Source organism: Labrus bergylta, chromosome 10 (genome assembly GCF_963930695.1).
Source record: "Labrus bergylta chromosome 10, fLabBer1.1, whole genome shotgun sequence".
Lineage (NCBI taxonomy): Eukaryota > Metazoa > Chordata > Actinopteri > Labriformes > Labridae > Labrus > Labrus bergylta.
Genome location: NC_089204.1, coordinates 15,440,890 through 15,467,211, shown reverse-complemented (window position 1 = coordinate 15,467,211; position 26,322 = coordinate 15,440,890). Strand labels below are relative to the sequence as shown.

The 26,322-nt window shown below is 40.3% G+C and overlaps 1 protein-coding gene across 1 annotated transcript in view; it reads right to left on the bottom strand.

Annotated features, from left to right (window-relative positions):
- ehbp1 (EH domain binding protein 1) overlaps positions 1 to 26,322 on the bottom strand; it is a 148,424-nt gene that overhangs the window by 38,873 nt on the left and 83,229 nt on the right. Inside the window, exons 14-18 of the mRNA XM_065959780.1 lie at positions 23,992 to 24,057; positions 23,705 to 23,851; positions 10,736 to 10,886; positions 7,170 to 7,487; positions 4,631 to 4,785 (exon numbers count right to left, since the gene is read on the bottom strand). Coding sequence (XP_065815852.1) covers positions 4,631 to 4,785; positions 7,170 to 7,487; positions 10,736 to 10,886; positions 23,705 to 23,851; positions 23,992 to 24,057 — 837 coding nt within the window. The remainder of the gene's footprint in view (positions 1 to 4,630; positions 4,786 to 7,169; positions 7,488 to 10,735; positions 10,887 to 23,704; positions 23,852 to 23,991; positions 24,058 to 26,322) is intronic.

The following is a 26,322-nucleotide window of genomic DNA, read 5'->3' as shown; positions in this document are numbered from 1 at the left end:
TGACATACAGCAAAATCAGTTAGTCACAAATGGTGCAGGAAATAAATCTAACTGCAGTCTTAGAAAGGGAATACATCACATCATAAAACATAAGGGTCATTTTTTTTTTTTTTTTTTACAGCTTACATATTTTCCCACCATGAGAGACTCAGACAAGTAGCGGGGTGTCTAACAGCCGCAGATGAACACATGCAACTTTAAGTGTCAAAGACTTTACCTCAAATAAATGGCTGTTTGATGTACATGTACTAGCACAGTTGTTGGTTTAACTTTAGGTGATTGACTTAATATTAAAACAGCAAATAGTCTACTTCTTCTCCACATCTTGCCCATTAGTTTGTCAACCTCCACCAGCCACTTAGATCTGTTCTCAGGCTTTTATTAGAGAAAAGGTTTCAGGATTTCACAGCTGCTCTGTGATTAATGCGATCAAACAATCACACAAACGCACACACACGTTAGCACACAAAAACCTAACTGACAGACCCTGAGATAAAGCTGCTGGAAGTTGATATATATTAACTTCATTATGGTTTTGCTGTTTGTGTGAAGAGTCACACACACGCACACACTTATATACACATCCACACACACACACTCTCTCTCTCTCATTCTCTCCCTCACTCATGAGAGAGACAAAAAGGAGGCAATTAACTTGACTTTCAACAAAACCTCGAGCCAGAAAATATATTCAAATTATGCAAAATGCAAGAAAAAAAAAAGCTATTGTTTTCAAAGTGAACATGTGTTAAAAAGCTACACGCTCACTTCTCCCACAATCAAAAACGGCATACAGAAATGCTTTATTACCAGGCCTCCAAATATGCCAAGCCGAGTGGAAAAGAAACCGACTCGGGCTAAGATTGACGTTGTGGCAACGCTAATAAGACGGCGAAACGTGTAATAAAGTCGACAATTAGGGCAAACATGTTCCACTGCCTGAGACAGAGAGAGAGATAGTCAAGCAGGGCGTGCAGAGCAAGGAGAACTAATAGAGACGGTGCGGGTGTGGAATGAGCTGTAGATCCAGAGTTGTTAGTTTAGCTTCAGATTATTGACTTTCAAAAACAATGGCAGCAATTAGTCAGTCCTCTATTCTTCGTCTATTAGCCTGTCAGCTTCTTGCAGCCTCATCAAACCTTCTGAAACGGAGGCAAATTTATTTATGAAGTCTTGTACACAAAATGCCCAATTAAACTTTTTTTAAACACGAGGCCAGAAGTGGGCTATGTGGAAGCTTATGATTTGTGTGGGCGTGTAAACTTTAAGTGCAACAATCCAAAAGAGCAAAAATTTAATTAAACTACTGATTGTAGGAGGAAGAGAAACTTTTAACAGAAAACAGTTTTTTCTTGCTATGCTTTTTGGAAGCATCGGACGGCTTTAAACTACTTCCTAAAAAAAACTAACTCTAGATATCTTCCAAAGGGAAGAAAGTTAAATAAATTGGGTCATATGCAAATAATTGTTCGGTTTCAAATGGGCATTAGCCCACAACTTACAATAGTACCTGTCCCAATTGTAAAACAAAAAACAAAAACATGAAGTTAGAAATATCATAAAATGTGATTGATGGGTGGTGGCAAAAAGACAGAAATCTTTTGACTGCAAGTATTTTCTATAAAAAGGTTTTTCTTCTTTGGGGAAAAGATATTATGATACACAACTTTTGGGACAAACATTAGGTGACCTTTCTCTAAGTGAACCTGGGGCTCTGTTTACATCCCAGAATCATATAAGTTTATAGGCAGATGAGCCTTCATCATGAAACCCAAAGGATTGCATCATTTGTCTTTTATAGCAATAAGTAATCATTCATAGGTGGCCATTTCTTACTTCTCACTGACACATAGTATAGTGTGTTGATAAGTTACCACAGTAGGAGCAGAAATCTGTCAACAGACTGCTATCATAAACATCTCGTTCAGTTGTTTGCAGGAAATGTGTAACAAACACTGTTAATTGGATTTCAAAGGATTTATGGGATTAACACGGCTGTCCTTGTCATATTTTGGGGCAAAATACAGTTCAGTGTGTTGACTAGTAAAACTGCAAGGCCTTGCAATATCTACAGAGAAATGTTGATGTAGCAACAGAGGAAACTCCCAGGGGAAACTGATTAGGACACTGAGGCTGTCTGACCAATTATTACTGACTGTTTAACTGTTGAGAGTCTGACTTTTTCAAGGGGTAACAAGCAGAGGTTAAAAAAAGCGCTGTTTCTAAGTTAAACTATATAAAACCACTAAACCTGGATGGACAGAAAAGGGCACAAATACGAGGATGACCAAAGCTCTGCTGGCCTACAACACATATTAAAACGTGTCTCTTTGTAAAATCTCCCACTCAGAACACCTGCCCACTTGGCTACCCCTCTGTATCCCTTTACACTCTGGGCTAAGCAGATATTAGGGTGCCCCCCCTCTCTCTTTCCCCCCTCTTTATCACTTATCACTGCTATCATCGCTGCAGCAGTGGTGAGTCAGTGCTTTTGGTGTGTGTGAGTTTGTGAATGTTCATGCAGGAGGCTGCGTGACTAACGATGCAGTCTGCTGGGCGTCGCATGTCCTTATCGTTTGCTTCCAAAGCTGCGCATATACACAATCACTAATGAGCGGGAGAGAGAGAGAGAGACAGTGTGTGTGTGTGTGCGCGTGTGTGTGATGTTGCAGCAGGTTGTTCCACCCGCCTGAAGGACTTTTAGGATGCCCAACCCTCTTGGGACAAAACTGTGCATCTTTTTTGTCTAATAGGACCAAAGATGAACAACTCATTCAACTTTGTTTTAGTTTAGTTTTGATTATGTTGATATTTATGCAGCTTCCCATTCATATTTGATCAGTAATATATTTCATGGAACCAACATGGAGGTTCATCAGAGAAGCAGCTGATCATAAATGTCTGAATATTGCATCCTATCACAAACTTTTACAAACTGAACAAGTGCCTGGCTTTATGGCTTACTTCAATAGACTTATATATACAGCTCAACCTACGCCTACTGTGAGAGGAAAGCTGTGCTACAGATCAAGTCATCTTTAGATTTTCAACGACGTAATTAAAAAGAAACAAATACATTGAGATTGTTTCATGATAACTTGTGTAAAAATCTTACCTGTTAAACCTATAATCCTAAAATGCACTAGCTGAAAACATTCACATTATTACAAAAAGTTGCTAATATGTTTATTTGACAAAAGCTGCAATGGTTTATCTGTTAGTTGGCAACTTGAAAAAATTCACAAACAATTAAAAAAAATCCATTCATCTGTTTGATGAATTAAAAAGTACAAATCCTCTGATTTCAGCTATAAATATGAAGATTGAATATATTTTGGGTGTAGACAAAAATGACTTTTGAGGATGTTATCTCATGCTTTCGGAGCAATAATCAATGTTTTACCATTTTCTGGCAAATTTACAGAGGAAACAACAAAACAAGTAATTAAGAAAATAACTGACAAATATTTAATGTTTAAAGTTAAATGTTGGTTCGTTTGCAGCTCTTGATTAGATGACATTGTAATTCAACATCTACCTAATATTTTTTATTTTATTCCAAACATGGACCCAAAAAATAAATTGTTTATAAGTGAAGTTTTACATTCCAGTTAGAGGGCGAAGTAGTGTGTTCAAAATGTGAATCATTAGTAAAGGGCTATTATCTTAAGAGAATCCAAGACCTAATATTCACCGAGATAGACACTCTCATTCAAACTCCTGTTGGCGATGGAACTGCCATATTAGGTGCTGACCACCAACTCAGGACAAGTATGTAATTCATTTGAATGGAGACTTAAATATCTGTTAGGAAAAGATGTATAATACACAAACCTTGGGCAGGTGTGTTGAACATAATGGTTATTCTACTTCTCTGAGGTCAAGTTGTAACGAACGCACACATACACTTTCCTTAGCCTATAAAGAACTGAGCGTTTTAGGCTTTGAACACAAGAGGGTGTTAACGTGAATCGATGATCAAAGACATCCTGTGTCGCTATAAGCACCAAGGGTTTCACTTGTACTGACAGCCCCACACACACACATTCACCTTATTCCACTTGACATTCAAAATCAATTAAACAGATGTTAAGACTGGCCGACTACTTGTTGTTGACTCAATATTCACATCAGAAGATAGAGACAGCAGCAACAACGCCCCCCCTCCTCCCCCCATATATCCTGTCTGAAAAGGTCAGTCAATAAACGGGGACTGCTACATGTAATGTAGTGCATTATGATGCAAGCGTGTGTGTCTCATGGCTTAAGCAGACTCATATGGACACGAGAGGGATAAACTAGGGTCTAACATGAAGTGGTCCCACTGACTGATGTGTACACAGGGTCAGCCGGCCCTGATTGATTGAATGACCCTTTGAAGGTGTGGAGAGGATGGGTACTTAAATAAAGAGAGAGAGAGAGACAGAGAGACAGAGAGACAGAGAGAGAGAGAGAGAGAGAGAGAGACAGAGACAGAGAGAGAGAGAGACAGAGACAGAGAGAGAGAGAGACAGAGACAGAGAGAGAGAGAGACAGAGACAGAGAGAGAGAGAGAGAGAGAGAGAGAGAGGGAGGAAAATTAATTAATAAAAACCCCACAAAGAACGTTTAAGGGTGAGAATGTACGTACCTCCTGGGCCTCTGCAGGGCTGTGTGTGGAGGTGGAAGAGGCAGTGGGTGAAGATGAGGAGGAGGTGGAGGACGGGGATGAAGGGGAGGTGGGCTTTCTTGGGCTGACCTCCACCAGCTTCTTCAGCTTCAAATCCACATGCTTACTGTTTGCTCCTGAGAGAGATGATAAGGGGATAATGTCAACAAATAGTGTTTGGGTCACAAACCCAACTAAACATTAAACACAAAAGAGTTCAACAAAATTAGGAAGAAAAAATGTATCTGAACTCAAACTAAACAAAAGCACTCAACACACACAAACAGAGAAACACACAGACACCTACAACTACATGCACACACGCACATGGACAAACCTGGAAAGTTAAAAGGAAGAAGAAGGGGAGACATCTTATTTTGCATTCATGTACACACACACTCGGGCAAAGCCACTGATAAGGAACATATATCACAAGCACATGAGTGGAAGAGATACGCAGTATACTGTATACATATATATGATGTGTAAAGCAGATTAAGATCTGGACAGACTAGGCAGCCTGAAGTCCTGTCTGAGAGCTGCTCAAGAACTGAGTGTACATTGCTGAGGCTATCACCATGGTAACCATGGGGGCAAGGTGGAGGGAAAGAGAAAATCAGAGGACAGACAGAGAGGACATGCCTCAAATGATAAGTGCTTGTTCTTACGATTCTGACCATATGGTCGAATTAAAAACTGTTTCAGGAATAAAAAAGAACATCAAACATTAATTTAAGAAAATAGCAAAATCCTAAATACATAGCAATAGTTTAATACGCTGAAGTTTGCGGAAAAAAAAAAAAAAAGGGCTGAACAAGCTAGCAGAGTCATCCTTTGTCAATATTAAATCTGTTAATATTAGCGTACCTGGTCAGTTGACACATGGATCTTGCTTATAAACGTCTTAGCATATGCATTTCTATGGGGGGGGTTTAAGAAAAACTTTAACTGGTGCCAGTACCTTTCATATTTATACATTCCCTTACCCCCCAAACTTCCTACTACAGTTCAACATCTGAACCTTAACCTCCTAACACCTTTCATACTCTGTTTTCCCAAAACATGCCATAACTAAGCTCAGCCGTCTTTAAGTCTTTGGACATTCATACTGATTCCACACAGGCGTATTATTCTAGTTCAAACCTGTGTATTCACATTTCATGTTGTCGTTGCAGAAGCACAGCGGGAGCTCCACATACACACACAGTCAGACATGCACAGACACATCACGTTGCGCTCCCCATCTGGCTCAGCTGATCTGGCCTCTCCTCTTTACTACTTCAGAAGAAGGGGGGGGATCACTTTGTCCCCCCATTACGCCATCGCGACATTCACAGTGAAGGTGAAGCGTCGCAGTGGCGTAAATATTGTGGTTTGAAACAGCCGTTGGAGTAGGGCTTCTTTCTCTCTGCCTACCAGTTGCTGTGTACTTTATTTTGCAGGGACTGGTAACCACATCTCCCCTGCCAGGACAGACCACTGCACTGAAGAAGATGAAAGAACAGAAGGGCAACCGTTTCATGTGTCCCCCTCATGTGTCCCCCTCCCTCTCTGTGACACACATATACATACTGAAACACACACGCACATACAAACCTGCACACACTCATGCATGTATACAGATGCCAATAGTTTGTCCTACATAAGAAGATACAAATAAGAGGGGTTAAATGACCTCGGCTACGGGAACATTTAGGGAGGAAATATTTACACATTGAAGTGGAGCGAATGCTTCCTGCGTGTTACAATCGCCACAATCCATTTCATTTTATACTTCATAAAAAAAGCAACAACAGAGAACAAACAGGAGGAACTTTCTAATGTTGAAAAGAAAACCAAAAGAGATACAGCACTTCAAAGGGTGAAGAAACATTGGACTGTTTTCATGTGAGTTTCTTCTAGTACCTCGCTCTACTTTCTCCTATCTCACATCGGCAGTGAATTAATGAAGCAAATAAAATAAAATAAAAATACTAAACAAAGTAATTAGTTTACCTCTGAAGATTTGAGCAAATGCTTTCCTGAAGATATGATTTTTATTTTTCGTCTGGGGAGCTCTTTGCAGAGTTGATTAATTACCACTTAGAGAAGTTTTTTAATGAAAGAAAACAGAAAAAAAAGCCCTCCAATAAGGCAGCACTCAGCTCATGTACACTGCAAGTTTTCCACTCCTGTGTTAAGCACTTAGTGTATTAGTATAGAGTTTAAAATAATCGTCTGAATGACAAAATAAGGCAAAAGTGTAAAGAAGAGCTTCGATCAGACTGCAGGGCTCCCATCTTGCCTATGTGTTGATATTTAGTCATATATGCCATGCGTGAGTATTACAATGTTCTTTTGTGATTAACTGAGTATAAAATTGAGAGAATTTCCATGGGATTGCAGTTCTGTGACAGAGCATACACAAAGATTTAGCTGAAATAGAGGAATTATAGAAAAGAAGGTAAAACAGATAAGTTAGTTAAAAGTGAAGAAGACAGTAAACCATGCAGCACCACACAGCCTCAGCCAGTCAGTTTACCCAGTGAAGTTAGCTCAGAGCCGGTGTTAGTAAGCTCCAGGAACCCCTGGGTGCTGCAGGGGGCTGGAAGAGAGGCCTCCAGTGGCAGTGGGTTAGTAGCCAACGCAGATGTAGCCGCAGCATCAGTATCAGTATCAGTATCATCATCATCATCATCATCATCATCATCATCATCATCATCGTCGTCGTCATTATCATCATCTCCACCTCCACCAAAATAGAGCTGCTCTTCCTCAGCTGTCCCCTCTTCCTCATCCTCACCCCTTTCACCATCAACAGCATCACCCTCATGACGACATCTCACTTGGTCCAAAATGTCTGGAGGTGCGTAGTGGGCCAGAGGAATGGAGATATGAAAGGGTGTGAGTGGGTGAGACAAGGAAGTAAAGTGAGAGGTGAAGATATAACGAAGAGAGGGGGAAATGGAGGAGGAGAAAAAAAAAAGAGGTGTTAAAGGAATAAAAGGCCGTAATGAAGACAAAGGGAATTGCAGAGGAAAAAAAAAAGCTTAGTTAGTTTGTTAAAAGAACATATTAATTTAATTGAAAGATCCCGTCTTATATATCTCAAAACAAAGCTGGTAACCACAGCTTCCCCTCTCAAAATCGTTCAGACAACAAGCGCACACTTTTTGTCTTTGTCCAAAAGACAGGTGGAAAAATGAAACTAAAGTTCCCATAATTTAAAGTCTGTATTCATCCAAAGAGGAACGTAACAGTGGACTTGTTAACCTAAAAAGACTGCATCAGACGGTACTTACACTACTTCAGCTATGGCTAGATAGTTAGGGGAGATCATTTTTTATCCCTACAGAGTCTTGGATGACGACCGTATAAATCGACAAAAAAGAACACCGCAAACATTGTTGCTGAATAAAGCCGGACGGCCCGTCCAGGTCTGATCTATGTCCCTATGATAACTGTCAACCAATCGATGTATAGATCCAGATTGATGGATAATTACATCCCTAATAATACACTCATCAACAAATCTAAGTAAAGGCAATTGGTTTTTAGAACAACATGGGAATCTAGTAGTTTTTAGTGTGTGTAAAAAAAAATCCAATAAGTTGACGTTCAATTTTAATTTCAATCAGTAAGTAACATCTTACTAAATCCTTGTTTTGATACAACAGCAGATTTCACCTGTGAGACAAAGAGGGACTTCTATTGAATGGCGTCCATTTATCTATATGGTTTCATGTGCATCAGTGCAAAAATATCCGACCCACGATGTGAAACTGAGAGCTCTGTTTAATTCCCCTCATTCAAACAAAGATCTGTTGCTTGCCTTTCTTGCCTCAGATAAAAGGAGTTAGGGCACACAAAAACCACAAAAACATGAAAGCACATATTCCATTAAGTCTCCTGAGGGGCTCAATAGAAACAACAGTGTCTCCATATTAGGAACAAAAGAGAAAAACATGTCAGAAGAAACTCAAATGGAGACCTGAGCAGCTCTAGTTGCTTCGATAACCCACCATGGATTAAAACAAAACAATCAGTAAAAAGGGTCTGACATTGCAGGCTCCCTTCTCAGCTATTTACTACTTGGTGGTAAGAGAGACAGAGAACAAAGAGTGAATGAGGGAGAGTCAAATAACAGCATTTCCTGTTGTTGTTTTTTCCTAATTTGCTAGCTACGATGCGGAGCGTGCTTGCGAGCACCACTCCTGCGTGGCTGGCTGGGGTCTAATTAATGGTAGGCCATGGTGATGGAGTTTGGAAAGTTTCTTTGCAGGCAGACTCTTGGAGGGGGCTGCCCAGGCTGCATTAAAGGACCGTGAATGGTGTTGAGGGGGAGAGAGAGAGAGAAAGACAGAGAGAGGGAGGGAAGGAGAGTGTGGGGCTAGGATTAGCCGTTCTGCTCGGCAGGCCTTGTGTATCACAGCCAACAGCATTTCTCCCTTCTCCTCACCTCGCCCTCCTCTCTTCTTCCCTTCTTTTCTCAAACTCCATTTTTAATGAGATCAACAATTAGCTCAATTCAGAAAAAGCTGAAAGAGCAAATAAATCAAATGCTTCCCTCCCTCTGCCTTCACTGTCTCTCTTCTGTCGTTTCACCTAACAAGTCACTGATCTCAATGCTTCTTGTTTAGGGTTTATTAGTTTTCGATTCGTTTGCTCATCCCTCTTCTCATCACTGTCAGGCTCCTGCTTCCTCTGACCTTCCTACTTGTGCTTCTCCTTTCCTTCTTGCCATAAAAACTTCAGCTGAATATCAGTTAACATGCATGCACTGCACTGTATAAAGTGTACTGGCACTCGTATAAACGGAGTCCTTTTTCAAGCCAACATTTTCTACATCAAACTTCTGATAACTTCTCTGAAAACAGTTTGTAAAGAGTTAACATCTTCTGATTCTTTACTCTCATTTAACAGTAAACTTAATATCTTTTGGTTTTGGATAAAACAAGACATTTGAGGGCCAGATCTTAGGTGTGGAGAACATTGATTTGATGACATTTTTCACCACTTTCTTTCACATTTCGCTGGCCAAATAAGATTCATTTGTGAGTGGGAAAAACACAAAAGTCCAGAATAACAAACAGACATTAGTTTTGCTTAATAGGAATCAGAAAAACAAACAAATCAGATATTGTAGGATTTTATCTTGGGGTTTTCTGTAATTTGTGTGATTTTTATGGTATTTGTCTGTTTCTGACCTTTCCCCAATAAATATAGAAAAAAAGGATTAATCAATAATGGTGGAAGCAGCATTTCTCAAGGAGCCTTTTTTCTCTTTTCTCAACCAACAAAAGACCACATCTCTTTGTTTGGTAGTCGTTCCATTCCTTTTTTTTTTTATCAGTGCATTTCCAGTAGTCATTCCTTCCCTCGTCTCTACTTTAAGTCTATTTACTTTTATGAAACAAGACACTGCTTTGATCCTTGCTTGTATTGCTCTCAATTTCCCAAACTCTTCAGCTCTCACCTTTCATTTGCATGCAGTAAACCATGTCTACCTTGACAGAACACAAAGGAGGGGTTTAAATGTGAAACAAATGACTAGAGTGGTCTAATAATGGTCATTATCCAAACAATCCCAATTTCAAGGAAATGGAAAGCAGTGGGATAGGTGCATAACAGCATTTGCTTGCCCTGCAAGCCGTCATTAGAAGTGTTTGGTATTTTGATCATAATTTGGCCACACAATGTGTTTTGTTGATTAACAATTACTGGTTGAACGCAACCAGGGAGGAGTCGCAGGGTAAATTGCTGTTCTGAATATGAGAGTGGTGCATTTTAGACCCACAGCCGTTGTCAAATGGCAATTTGTTTTTCTCTGAGGATTAGGCAGAACCCCTTTAGAGAGCATAATGGAAGTGTGTGAGTCATGGCATGTGTGGATGAAGTGAGAGTATGGTAAAAAGCATGCTAGTGTTGACTTTCTTTTGTATGATAGTTAATAAGCACTGAGGAGAATAGAAGTGGGTGTTTGTATTTACATAAAGGTCTTTTGATCAAACTCTGAAAATATGTTCTGATAACTCTACAAGTCAAGAAGTGGTATGTGTCAAAGCTATATTGTTTATGTGTGAGAGAGTGTTTAGGTTGTGTACTGACCTCCAGTAGGACCGGGCCTGCTGCCCTTGCCTCTGTCAGTGCTGGAAGCGTCCAGCATGCTCATGTCAGACATCTTGACTCCTGATCGAGCCTCAGCTATCAGCTGCCGGGCTCGCTCTCTCAGCTGTCTCCGTCGCTCTGCATCCCGCTCCTGCACAAACATAAATATAAACAAAGAGATAAACAAAATAAGTTTAGTGGCTCTGGTGTTGGTTCAGGTGCATGGTTAATTAAGTGAAAAGAGAAAGAGTCGTGCTAGTTTGAGGCAGCCACACGTTTTGATTTAATGAAAAAATACAAATATGCAACTTTTCTTTTTGTTGCCTGATAATGTTTCAAGACCAAAAAATAAATGATAAGAACTTTTGTTCTCAGAATGGATGTTCACATCCTAGTGCAATATGGAGTAAGGAGTGCATAGACAGACAGACAGACACACACACACAAACACTCACACCATCTTGGCACTAGACATACAGTATTGAGCCGTCACCATCAGAGTAATGGCAGAAATGCCATTTTCAGGCCAATCCAATTTGATCCCCCTGATAGCACAGGCCATTGCACACACATACACACACTTAGAAAGCAAAACAGGAAAAGCTTGATGATGTCAACTTTACTGATGACGTCTCAAACAAGCGCACACACACAAGGGAACACTCAATACACAGGCTGGGCGTAAACATGGTAACAGGTAGAAATACACACATGTTTGACTTAACAAGTAAAGACTCATCAAAAAGTAAGACAACAGTCTTAACTTTACTGTTTTTAACTCTGGCTACATGATAAGATCCTGTTCCAAAACACGACAGAAGTTAAGCAGCACAACAAATCCAATGGGCTTTGACACGCACAAACTCGTCCTACACAACTCAACCTACGCAAAAACACACACCTACCCCCTGAGACTCAACCCCACAGCCCCCTTTCTCAAACATGCACAACCGGGTGACCCAAGGGAGAGTGGTGCTGCATTTCTCTGTCACTGTTCCCCTCCCTGTGGTTTCCTGTTAATCAGGCTTCTCCATATTGAGGCAGGGGTTTTAGGGCTGGCCTATTGAAGACGCCCATTTATCCATTAACAAAACAAGCAGCGCCCGCTAATGAGCTACATCTCTCCATTTCCATGTCAATTGTTTGTTTGTAGCCATTGTTAGGCTGGAACAATGGGGCTGTATTGTAAATACAGCACCCCTAATGCACCCTGTGTGTATGTGTGAGTGTGTATGTGTGTGTTACAGAGAGCCCAAGGGGATACCTATAGGGAGAAGGGAATAAACCTTAGAGAGAGGCCGATAAAGAGAGACAGTGGCCGAGGGAATCAGAGAGAGAAAGAAGGAGAGAGAGATTCAGAAAGAGAGGTAAACAGTGAGATGGGGAGCAGGAGGAAAAAGGGGTGTTGATACTGCTTGTAGAGTATTGAGTGTCACTTCTTTCCAGCTCCCATTTCAGCACAGTGCACGGCAACAAAGCAGGAAGACAAATGAGCCTTTGTCTTCTTAAATCTAACACTTTCCAAAAAATGAAGTGCTCTTTGAGAAAAAAAGAACAATAAAAGAAGACAACTCCCAACTTAATCTTGGACATATTTAACTTAAACAACAAAAAACAAAAACAAGATTCCACAAACATGACTGACACTCAAAGTTGAGGTCAAGCATCCAAACTACTTAAGTGCCCTCAGAGTTTAGGGGTAAAAAGGATTATGGTATTTGATTAATGTGGCTAATTTTTATCAATTTGAAAGTATACATTTAATTTCCATATGTTTATGAGATCAAAGAACATGACACAAATGAAAAACTATGGAGGAGTCTAAATAATATAAAATATCTGATATATACTACTGAATATGATACAAATAGTTTTCACAGCTTATTATCATCCGTTGAGCGGCAGAAGTCGAATTTACATCTATTTAAATGTTACATGAGTGCAGCTTGTAGATATAAAACAAAAGGGAACCTACGATGGACTATTGTGGAAAACCACAAGGCAGACTTTGTTGTGCAACGGTCTGCATTCACAAGAGAAATAACAGTAATCATGACTGTTTTCAATAAAGTTTATCTTTATCTTTATGTTGTTTTCAGAATCTGAACTGTGAATGAAAACTTAGGGGGGAAAAAAAAGTTGGACCCAAGGGACCAATGTCTCTTTTTTCAGCCTCACTTTCACTATGTTCATGCAGGCCTCTCCCTGCTTTAATAAATGTAATATGATAACTGGTAATGTCATTGATGCCCTTCCGGCTACAGACTGGTTATGACATCCAATCTGGCCTACACAGATATGAATAAAACCACCAATTTAAATCTTCTTGTGTGTGTGTGTGTTTATAAATATATATATATATATATATATATATGTCTGTATAAATATATGTATATATATATATATATAATATATGTGTGTATAAATATACATATATGTATATACAAGCACACACACAGCTAGGGCCCAAAATCACTTCCAAATCCCACTACCCCACTGCTTTATTGTTGTTGGCCAGTTTTGGGACAGGAAATGGGAAATTGACTTTGCCTATCCAGAGGCTAGGATTAATGCTACAGAAAAATACATCAGACTAGCTTCTAGCTCAGTCAGCTACAGTCACTGATTAGAAAATAGGAGTGAGTGTTTGTAAGGTGAAACAAGGAGAATAAAAGATAGGAAAGGTTTCTGTTGTGTAAGACAATAAGTGACATCATGTAGGATCACATTCCTCTCTGGCCAAGTTTTCTTTTGAGCAGAAAAAGGTCTAGGAATATAAAGAAATGTTCAAACAAAACAAACATATTGAGGATGCATGTGTACTGAAGGAGCTTCATATGCATCTTCACGTTCACAAAAAGCTCAATCAGCAGAGAAAAAAAAACTCTATTGAAATGAGTTTCATGGACACTCCTTTCATAAATCAATGTGGGTCCTTGGCACAACTTTTCAAAATCACAAGGAAAACTTTTTGTCATGATGTGTGATGAAAGGCCATGCTGATGACATGATTCAAAAACAAAGGGACGTTTATGCTAACTCTTTTAAACGTGTAAAGTGGCGATGGTAATTGCACACAATGGATAACATTCACAGCAGTTTAATTTGCAACACCGGACAAGGATGAACCAATAGATGTAAAGTAATTAGACTAGAACGCATGGCCAAGACCAGTCGTGTCCTTACAGTACATGATCAAAGCCAGTATGACAAAAGACATAGAAAAAAGGAGGAGAGAAAGTGTGTCAGCTGGTGGTCAGTGAGTAGCACAGTTTCAAGAATAGAGGCTCAAGAGGAGAAGAGACTTTTCTTTGTAAATGGCGACAGCGAGAACAATCATGTTCTGTGTCTTCCATTGACTGCTGGGAACATCCAGTGGAGGAGAGGCTAAACGGTTGAGTGCAAGGCTGAGACAGAGGGCTCCTCTGTGGGCTTGGCATTGGGGTGAGGACGCCTCTTCGCTCTGGAAGCTCTTTTTGAGCAGGGGGAGCAGGTTGTCGGCTTGGCTGCTCTTTTCTGGGCAAGGAGAAAGAGGGAGGGAGGACACGCACCACTGGTCATGTACAGAGACCTGGCGTGGGCACCAAGTGATGCCCCACAAACATACGCACACAGGGATGCACACTAAATCACTATCTAAAAAGGTCTGCCAACCTCCCAGATAGCCAGCCAGTCTGGCAGCCAGTCATGCAGCTCCAGACATTTGTCATGACAGGCTAATTCACAGTCAAGAGGTGCTTTAGGTCTCTATCTTGTCCAGGCACACACACAAACTAACACACACACACACACACACACACACACACACTAAAAAGCCACAGAGCACATACACACACAAACTGGTTTTCAAAGCGGTGTGATCACATACTCAAACATTGTTTTAGATGCTGAAATATGATCCAAACATGATGCAGATGAGGATATGGCTCAGTCATAGTGTAAAAAATAACAAAAACAGGATAAAACGTAGCTTAGCCATTAGCCACACTACCTGCTTTAGATACTTTAGGTTTTAAAAGTGATCTTTAGATTAATTTGTGTCTTGACTAATTATACTCTTGTGATTTTTAAGTAAGTAATTAAGTAATTCAAGAAATAATACAGAAACCTTGGCTATTGTGACATAATACGAACAAAACTTCTACCCTGTGAAGGTCACATGGCTAATATAAAGCTGCTGACCACATTACAAGTGTCCTACCACTGTGTCGTAAAAACCTACTTTTCGAATGGTTTAAAATGTATAATATTGATTATCATCAGGAAGATCATTGTCATTTTTATGTTTATTGTGAAAATGTTTACTAACAAATTACATCACGTCAAATTTGGAAAGACGAACGGTAAAACATTTTGGGGGAAGAAGCGAGGGGGTTTATGGGAAATCTGTTCTTTGGGTGTGGTTATGAAAGAGGTTTTCTAACAGCTTTTTTTGTATTTTGTTTACACCAAAAGTACTACACTAACTCATTTCCAACAAAAAAAAAAATATGACAATGTAATTGCATTTAAAAAAACTAAATGTACTAAATTTAGAAAACTTCTACTGTCAAAATGTCTGACAAATATTTTGAAGAAATAGAGAGAGGGAGAGGGAGGAGAGAGAGAGAGAGAGAGGGAGGAGAGAGAGAGAGAGAGAGAGAGAGAGAAAGAGAGAGAGAGAGAGAGAGAGAGAGCTTATCGGCTGGCTCCAGACGGAGTGCGCGGATCAATGAGCATGCGAGGCCCACAGCGATCAATGCATTTGATAAAGAATTAAAGAAGAGCCACTGTACATGGCTATCAAAGAACCAGGACACGGCCTAATTATGATTCGACGGGTGCGTGCCCATGATAGGGGTCTGTGTGTGAGTGTGTGTTATATGTACATAAATATAAATCTATGTCAGTGTCATATACAGCTGTGTGTATGTGTGAGGGTCTGAATATTAGAGTGCTGTGTGTATTCTTGTCAGACTAAATGCACGTTGTTTTGGAGAAGGTGTCAATTTTTGAAAGAGAACTTGAAATAGGAACCAGTCTTTTAATCATGCTTTGTTTTTTGTTTATCTTAACAAAAGAAGCCGTAGAAACACACGAGTGTACATGTAGACGTGTATGTGTGTAACATCAAGCTGATGTTTTCATGTGAATAATTTTGTGAACGTTTGATTTCTGAGGTTCTGTTTAACTATGGTTTTACATTTGAATAAACAGTTTGACATGAGCACTGCGTGTGTGTGTTTGTTTAACAGGGGCACTTCCATAGTAGGACAGGTAGAACAGGTATAGAGTGGAGCATGGAGACTACTCAACACAAACACACATAAAAGTCAGAGGAGCTTGTCAGTGTGACAGGCGAGTAAGATGGGAAGGTTTTGCCCTTTAAATAGACAGGATAATTGCTGCTGAAAGAGAGAGAGAAAGAGAGAGGAAGAGAGGCAGAGTGAAAGAGTTGGAGAACATGAGCTGAAAGGAAAACACAGGTATCCTGTACCTGTACGGTATCCTTTACCAGGAAAAAAGGGGAGTTACGGCAGAATAAGTTTGCTCCCTTTTCAAAAAGCAGACTTTGACATAATTGATGTTTAGGTTGAATATGGGCGACAAATTTTCTCACACAAGACTTGCAGCGTTTGAAGGTAGATCTGTCTGGTTTGAAAGTTGTGACTGATACATAACGTGATTTTATCAGAATGCATGTATAACATATTCAAATGGTTGTGCATTTCTAAGATTATAAATACCTTTATGCAAATTTATATTTGATGTCTTATTGAGGGTTAACTTTTTTTTAACCTACTTGTGGCTCCATTTTGACCTCTATAAGTACTCCAGGAACCTTTTTAAGAAACTCCAAAAATGATTTTAAATCAGCTGCAGGAACCTTGACATACTGAATTTGCATTAGTGAAGTTCTTTTTTCGAAGGAGTTTGTTGCACTCAACAGTGTTGACTGGTCAAACACAAAGCTCAAGAAGGCAACACAGACTGCCAAGTTGCGACATTTTATACATGTCCCTGTGATGTATCGCCTTCAATACTAATGTCATAGAAGCGTGATGGAGGGATCCCACCTCTATACCACCATCTGACGTAGGCAGGATTGGTGGAGACAGCGAGGGAGAACAGCGGGGGGTGTGTGTGTGTTTGTATGTAGAGCTCCCAATGTTTGTTTCCATGTCGGGCTTCCGCAATGGCATAACCCCATGTGAATTCACGGACTGGGACACCAGTATGGCGCCACTGCAGAATCAATAAGAAAGTATAAAGATACAGTAGCAGTATCGCAATCGGAGAAAGGCCAGTGTGTGAATGGTTTCCTTTCAGACGGCATATAAGTCCTGGTAGTTGCAAGTTTCAACAATATTCTGTGTCCTACTGGATCATCAATATGTGCTTTGAAATAACAGTTAAATTAAACAAACTATATCATTAGTACAAAGTGGAACATTGTCAAGTTTAAGATATGTCTTCATTGGTAAGATATGTCAAATGCCATTGACGATCCATTTCCTTGGAATAAAGAATAAATAATTTGTCCTTTAAATTGATTTAAAATTCAGCAATACAATTAGATTATCATGGTATTCTTTTTGTCAGCTGACAGTGATGTACCTGATTTATTCATATGGGTCATATTATGTGTGATTATTTGTGATATAAAGAAAACATTTTATGATTGTCCAAATAATCATTATAAGAACATGAAAAACGTGTGATCTAACAATTATCAATATGCTCCAAGTCAAAATAAGGGTTTGGTCATTTAGGATTTCTTTTCTGGCAACCATTAATCATTTCAGCATGTAGAGGGGTTGGATAACACTTATTTCATATGAAATTCACATGAAAATATTCTCCATTTTAAAATATTAATAATGTGAAGACGCTTTAAAAATAAGAAGAGAAGGAAGCCAAGGCAGCATGTGGATGTAAAAAATATGTGGCACTCCGACTTAGTCAAACATTAACACAAGACCTGAAAAAAGCAGTCACATGTGTTCATTGTGTGTGTGTGTGTGTGTGTGTGTGTGTGTGTGTGTGAAGCTTTTCCCTCTGTCGGCTTGATCATTTCTAGTGATGCAACTGAAATAGCTGTCTTTCTCTTGCTCGTTAACACACACCCCCACACAGACACAGACACACACCCCCACGCAGACACACTCAATTTAAAGACTCCCTTTGATCTCCTTTCCAACAACTTCAGCCACGACACATAGCCCCACACTCAAACAGGAGCACACACACAGACACACACACTAAACTATTTAGTTTCATTAGGGGCCGATTTTTCAAGAAGAAGTGAGAGAGAGAGAAAAGGAGGAGCGGGGAGGATGAAGGCCAATGTATTGAGTGCACAAGGCTTTATTTGTGTTTCATATTTGCTGCGATGACAGCTTTTCACTTGGGGCCCTTACAGTGGTTGCAACCGAGGGTGAAAATATTTGCATTAATTTCATTTTAAATTTTTTATTTTGAAATTACAGTATTTGTCAAAGGACAGAGGAATACAACTCCTCACACTCTTCTAGGCACACAAAATGCATTAGGTTGGCAGTTTAAGCCAAAAATGTGTACTTTAACTTTAAACTCTGTTTGTTGTGATATACTGGCTTCTCTACTGCAGCTTTAAAAAGTTGACAAAATTTGTCCCTTTTGTTTTGGCAACAAGTGCAGACGAAGCCTGTTTTAATGTGCCTCAAACAATGGTTTATTTAGACTATTAAAAAACTGGCAATAACTTTGATAAAAGACAGTAAAATCTGAATTGCTTGGCATTTGCACTCACATTCTTTTGAAACATTAAGGAATGCAACGGTTCAGCCAGAGGGCTTTGTTTTGACAAAAAAAGAGAGAAAACGAGGGCATGAATTCAGTCAAGTCAGGATCACAGTTCAGACAGCAGATGGGAGTAGATGACAACACCCACAGGTCACAACTGCAGAGGCCCGAGGAGTCCCCTCAACTCCTGGGAAGAGGAGAGGGAGCGACAGAGGAGGAGGCGGAGGAGGGGAGGAGGCAGAGGTTTGGGTGCTGGTCGGCAAAAATCAAACGGGACCCAATTATAGGAATCACAACGAGTCAGTGAGCAGGGGGAACTCTCTTACCTGGAAAACACCAAGGCATTTGTGTACACTTTAAGCGCATTCCACAAGTACACACTCGCACTCGCACCCACACACCCCCACCCACACACACACACACACCCACCCCCACCCACACACACACACCCACACACACACACACACACACACACACACACACACAGAGGTGAAGAATAGAATCACACACGCAGGAGAATAAACTTGTGCAGCTTCATGCACACAACACAAATGCATAGACTTCTCCCAAACCTAGTGTGTATCCTGATAATTAGCCTGGCCAGGCCGGTGTGAAATTACTGTTCTCATCTGCTAATGGATGAGGAGACCTGGAGCGAACAGACGCAGACACACACATGCACACACTCCCTTCGCCATTGAAATAATAAAAGTGAGACAGGCTGAAAGTGTACAAGACAGACAAACACAATTTTGCATATAATGAAAGAATAAAGTCCATGCACTAGATATTCTTTTAGGAAAGTTCATTATTTTAACATGTGGCTGCAGGACTTCTAGGGGTTGGTGACATTACACCATTACGAGACATCTGCATGGTGAAGGACTTCTGGTATATAAAGGTTTAGCTATGAGGAGCAGGAGGAGGTGGTGGGTGTAGTGGGCTCTAAAACTATTATTAGTACTGCTTGTCTATCATAGAACACGGGGAGTACATGACTGGGAATAAATGAGAGGAAAAAGATGGATAAATGAAGAGAAAGAGAGTGAAGGAGAACGTGAGTGAGAAGACAGGGAGGAAGAGAAAGTGAAAAGTGAACCTGTGACCTTAGATCAAAGAACTGGTCACCGTGGGCTACAATTAGGGATGGCAGGAGGGAGAGCATAGGTCAAGAGAACAGGGCTACGCGCACACACACACACACACACACACACACACACACACACACACACACACACACACACACACACACACACACACACACACACACACACACACACACACACACACACACACACACACACACACACACACACACACACACACACACACACACACACACACACACACACACACACACACACACACACACACACACACACACACACACACACACACACACACAGACATCAAACAAGTAACCAACATGTTGTTCTGTATTGAACTACATTCATGTTGAAGGTACAGTCACTGTAGCTGTGGACGTGTACGCACTAGGAGTGTAACTGTGTATGTATTCATCCTAACCCATCATGGTTTGGTGCATGCAGTCATACCAAGAATACATCTGAGTGGAGAAAAAAGGCAATCACACATGGTAACAAACAATAAAGGAGAAGGAGCAGACAAAACAAAACACACACATTACAAGAATAACAAAGCAAGATGACACGGCAGAGCTAGAAGACCAGTCTGTCTCTTTAAATCAGTTATACAGTATGTCATTGGAAATGCTTCAAACATGGCCATGAATATTAGACAGCAACACCCAGAGGTGCCATACTTTGGAGTCAAGCAAATGAAAACAGGTGTGCCAACAACTTATTCCCGCTGTTCTTAAAAAGCCTCTGGATGTGAAAGCAGATAAGTTGATAAAGCAAGATGCTTATACATTTTAACGGCTTTGCGCACATATGCGGCATTAGAGGACGTGGCCTCAAGTATTTATGAAGAGTGTTGTGCTCAAGCTTCGTTACAATGTCCTATCCTGTGCGTACATGAGCCAGTCCCTGGTCTCCCTTTTTCCCCCCTTATGAGCAGTGATTGAGCATGAAGTGTCCACTGCACACACATCAGCACTAACAACAGGCGAATGGACCTTTCCCTGCTGAATAAAATCCCACAGTGACTGCAAACTTCATCAACTTGGAGTAACCAATATCAGTCAATCAATCAATCTTATTTGTACATAACCAATTCATAACAAATGTTAGGTCAAGACACTTTACAAAAAGAGCAGGTCTAGACCATAGTCTTTGTTACTCTTTATCATGCACCGTCACCTTCATTAATATGATACACTGCTCATACAAGCACAAATCTTACTGTGTCTTACATTTGACATTTTATTTATTTAATATTATCAGATCAGAAAATGCTCAGTCTTGCTTTTCATTTTCATAATTTTGGTAACTGTTAATTTAATGTTTAACAAAGTAGAGGCTGTAGCAACTATTGCAGATAGTTCCAGTCAACACTATGCAAAACCCTCTAACTTAAGCTTCTGTCAGTTCAAAATAAATTGTAGTACCGGACCGTGAGCGCAAAATCAAAGTATTAACCAAACTGTGACTTCTGTGTACTGTTACACCCCTTGTAAGTATGTATACTAATTCAATTTCATTTCAATCACCTCGTACAGACATAAAACTGTTGTCAATATTTTTGGTGCTACTTACGCATTCATACGTCAGTTTGTATGTGCATCTGATTTATCACAAAGGACAAAGGCCCACCTTTTTTTTCATCAAAACAAGAAGAAAGAAGAAAACTTCTAGTCCTGTAATGAAATGTAAAAGAAAGATGAGAAATACGAGTTCAATTATTATCTGTAGTCCTCCACCAAAACTGTTGTACCAGACTTTGATAGAGGTTTACTTTATTACTTTATACAAACACTAAGTATAAAGTACTCTGACTCTGTAGTGGCTTGTGTCAGCGGGGAAGGCAAGAGGATGAAGAATTATCTTTGCAGTGGGAGAAGACCCTGTTCGTGATTCCAGCTTTTCATTTTACTCTTGCGGAGTTCCAGAAAGTGTTCAAAAAAAAATGTACACAAGTTTTTTTTATATGCCGTATACATATTTATATATCTTACCACTTGCGATTATTTTGATGAACAATTCTTTTTTAAATATATTTTTGAATGGCTGATTAAACATTTCTGGCACTAAAGAGAAATGTGCAGCCACAAAGAACTCACGTGTTCTACAGGTTTGATTAAGATATGTTTCAAGTTAACACACGTACACTTACTATAACAAATGAACTGATTGGTCATTTGTCCTCTGAACCCCCAAAACAGCTAATGTAGCCCCCTCCTCTCCCTCTGCACAAATCATTGTGTTGCCCCCACATTAGCCGTTTCCCCGGAAGAATGAAGGCTGCTTTAATTGAATTAAATTATACCTTATGCATGCTAAACCGCAAAGCACCTACTTAGACGGATGGAGAGTTAAATGGGAAAAGCTTGGGCCTCTTCAGCTGATAACATGGACACATACACACACACACTAATCAAAACAAGACATCAAGTAATCTAATCTGAATCACTAACAATTATCAGCACACTGGCCTCAAGGCCAGTCGTATTCCTTTGATCAATGTTTTCTATTAAAAAAAGTGTAAACAATTCAATATCGCTCGCCCCTCCTCCTTTCCCTCCTGCGCTTATTCATGTGGGGGATGTGTGTGGGGGATGAGTGTGTATTTATGTGTGTTTGTAAAGGGGTTATTAACCAATTGTCCTTGGAAATGAGTAAGGAAATCAGAGGAAGAGGGACCAAGAAAGAGCTGAGTGTAGGCATGGCTTCTTTAAGGAGCTAATCTATGTGAAGTCAGCCATCTTCCCGCACAACAAGGCAGGGAAGAGGACCTTTTTTTGTCACCAAGGAAATATATCGCCACTGCAACAGCTTTGAAAGAACTCTTTTAATTTGCTTTCGTCCTCTGAAGACTTTTAACACCACTAGTCCTTGGAAGTTCCTCATTTATTCCTGCAGATTATGCCGAAATGGTTATTCCTGTGGCCTGCACACAGGCTCAAACGCACACATTTGCCTGCCACTGACAACACACTTATTTATGCACAAACGCACACAAACACACTCTTTAAAACCATCTAATTCAAGGGCATATATCTCTTTAAGAATTCAGGCAGAAAAAGCAGGGGCATGCAGCTGCTGCCTTTTAGATATTTCATTACCAAAGGGTATTTATTTCATTTTACCCTCAAATCCTTTGTCGTCCGATTCTCAGAAGGCCATATTTTTCTCTTACCACCCTTTCCTTTCTCGTCACTGAGGATTTGACCACAGTGCATTCCCAGGGTAAGTCCTGGTCCATCGGTGTGCCCCCCTCCCTTCCAGTATATTATATTCAGTGGAGCGTGCTGGGTTCAGAGCTGCCAATTTCACTCGCGTCCTCTCTGGTCTAGTTTGCTTTGGTACAGCGATTCTCATCCCTCCTTTTTTTAAACCACAAATGTACTTTTGCTGACAGGTGTTTGTGTACAACATTTACTCAATGTTCAGGGGAAATTGAGGGGGCAACAAATTAGGTTGGAATGTCATAAAAATTGGGCAGTCTTAAGATGACCAAGAAGAGAGACTGGACGAGACAGAAGAGAGAGTGAAGGAGCACATCCACTTTTTTCTTACCGACATGTTTGGGTTGCGACGCTCAGCAGTCCATAAGAGAGTCGGAGAAGAAGTTAATAAGGAAAAGTCTTCTTGCATTCTCAAAGCCTTTTTATAAAGTGTTCAACAAAGTGGACTGCTAGAGGATGAGACAGTCTGGACAGGCTTTTCCAGCATGTTGCAAGTGTAGTGAGCAGAGAACTGTGGAAGTGACATAAAGGGGCTGAAGAGGCTGCTGGTCACTCTATTAGCTGTTTCGGCACACTGAGGGCATGCTGTACGACACTCCACTGCATGGTATAGCAAGGAGGCAGGAACAGACAACCCAAACTCACTTACTACACACAGGAGAGGTCAGACAGACCTGCCCCTTTCTCAGAAACCTGCAGACCCAGACTGACACAAACTGAGTCTTCCTCTGCTGTGATAACAGCCACTTTTCTTGTTTTGAAATAACCACAGATCTGACCTCCTCGACAGTATCACAGTGAGCAATGTCAACAGTTTCAGCCTTGGAAAAAGTGTACACACACACACACACACACCGACACAGCACACTTTGACTTACATCGCAGACAGTTGTGGCTCTGTTTGATGCACTGACAGCTAAGTTTGGGATGTTTTTGTTTCCGGCCTTCATTGCAGCATCTCTGCGAGCCTGCTCCAGGAGCAGTCGGGCTCTCTCTTTCAGCTCCTCTTGACGAGACAGCACCTTCTGTGTGTAACAATAGAGACAGAGTGTGAAGGCATGAAACAATGTTAATGACAAGAAGCAAGGGCTCTCTCACAATGTGCATATACAAGAATATTATTTCAACGCGTTTAGTTTCTTACTGGCTAAAAACTTTTACTCACCTTCTCTGCAGTGACGCTTGATACAGTGGCAGGTGTTGGCTCCTTTACAAGAGAAAAATACAATATTTTTTACTACAGGTGCAGTCACAGCTTTCAAAACAAATTTGTATCATTTGCAGTCACGATTCTTTCCCTAATATGCCTAAACAAATGAATTTACTGACCTTGTGGAAATAATTAAGAGGCATGCCTCAAAAATCTATACTGGATTATTTACTGAGAGTAGCAATCTTTCGTACAAACAGCTTTGCCATTTCATCCTTGTACAGTAAACAGATAAAACAGAATGAATAAAAACGGCCGAGGGTATACACCGTATGATATGCAGGGCCTGCACCTGGGCATTAAAGGGCCGGCCTACAGCTGGGCTCACAGGCCTGTTTGGGTCCAGCAGTGTGGAGAGCATGACGGCTTTGACAAGAAAAGCAAAACACACATACCTAGCTTAGAGTTTTATCTGCAAGGTAATCCAGGCTGTATTGTAATGGGGTGCAAACAGGGCAAACAGAGCTTTTACATTTGGCTTAAACAGAATACCATAACAACCCAGCTGTTTTTAACACTGAAACATATTTATCCTTTCAACAAGTCTAATCTGACCCGGGTGCAGGCGAGGATGAATCCCACAAACTAGATATAAGCAGATCAAAATGGGGTGTCATAGCTGTCATAACCCCCCTGTCGCCCCAGCGTCTGCCCCGTGACCTTTCGACTTGTAAACAGGAAGCGGTAATCTGGGGTTAACCGACGCAGGCAGGAATGTATTCAATGTGTGTGACAGTGTGTACACACACATACAGGTGTGAGTCAGTGTGTGTGTGAGACGAGATGAGGTGTTCTGTGCGCAAAGCGTCGCCACGCCTGAGCAGTCACGGCACCAACTGCCATCAACTGAGGGGATGAGAAATATAATGAAAAATATAATGAAATGTCAAAGCAGGGGGGTTCTCCTGGGTGCCTTCCATAGTCGCCACATGTTAAGGGCCTGGCCTCAATGCGTCTTGGTCTCGACAACGAGACAGGTCGACGACAACATCTAATGCAGAACGGGAGAATTTCAGTACGGTCATCTCTGCAATGGCATCAATGAGGTTGGGATTTATAGCTTAGCAAGTGCCAGGAAGGGATGAATGTTCGCTGCATCCTCTGTCTTATGACTGATGTAGCCGTGAAAATTTCAATCAAAGCCACAATGCAAGGATAAAAACCTGAACGATTCATTTAGGGGCCAGCCAGGAACCTGCAGGTAAAAGGCTGTCAAATGTTAATGCCTGACATAAGTAGAAAGATGGAAATAAATCTTCATCATACAGACAGAGCAAGACGTTGTTTAAGGTTTAGGATTTATAATTAGCTGTGAGACAGTTTAAAGAAGATGTTAGGCTGGCTTCTTATTGGTTTGCCTTGCTTCGTTCAGTTGTCCCCCTGTCAGGTTTGGAATAGATTTTAAGATTCAAACGGATCATTTTAAAGGCATCTGGTTCTGGCCAATTAGTAGAAATTTTGACAGAATATGGAGTCAGTTTTCAACATCAGGTCTGAAGCTGGGCCTTCTGGCAGTGCCAAAGTTAAGATCTAAATCTAAAGGTGAGCATCTTTATGCTATCTCTCAGCTTGGAATGATCAGCCCGAGGAGAAAAAAAGCTGGTTGAAATAGTGACTTTAGTATCCACTTCTTAAATGCATTTTATATTCATTCTTTTATTCGTTTGAATCTTTTTTTTAATGTATTCAGTAGTTTAAATATCTTTAAAAAATGTTTATCGTCCTTTACCTCTACATATGATCGTATTAATATGTTCTCATCAGTCTTACTCCTGCTGTGTTTTTTCATTTTCAATCTGTATATTCTTTCATTTATTTAATTTTGGCCTTGCTGTTTTAGTTTCTGTCATTATAAAGCAATAGTTAAAGCAATTTTATTTATATAGCACATTTCACTGCAGATAAGCTCAATGTGCTTTGCATTGAGGTTAAAAACAAAATCAATAAACAGCATAAAAAAAGAAGAAAGTATGACCACAAGAGTGATCATATATACACACAAACATACATACAAAAAAAGTAACTATTCGTTTGCTTTGGAGAGGCTTTGAATTTAGTTTTAAAAGTAGACATAGTAGTGATGGTAGCGTGCAGGTACATGACTGTCGAAGAAGGAAAATTAAGAGTGAATGTGTTTCTATCACTGAAAATAGTGGAGTGGTAATTTGATTGTCTTTAATCAAAAGTAGTATTTAATCGGACCTCAGAAAAAAGAAAATCTTATTTGCAGAATTTAAAGAGCAAAAGAAAATAATGGAGCATTTTTGACAAAAAACATAGCGCTTA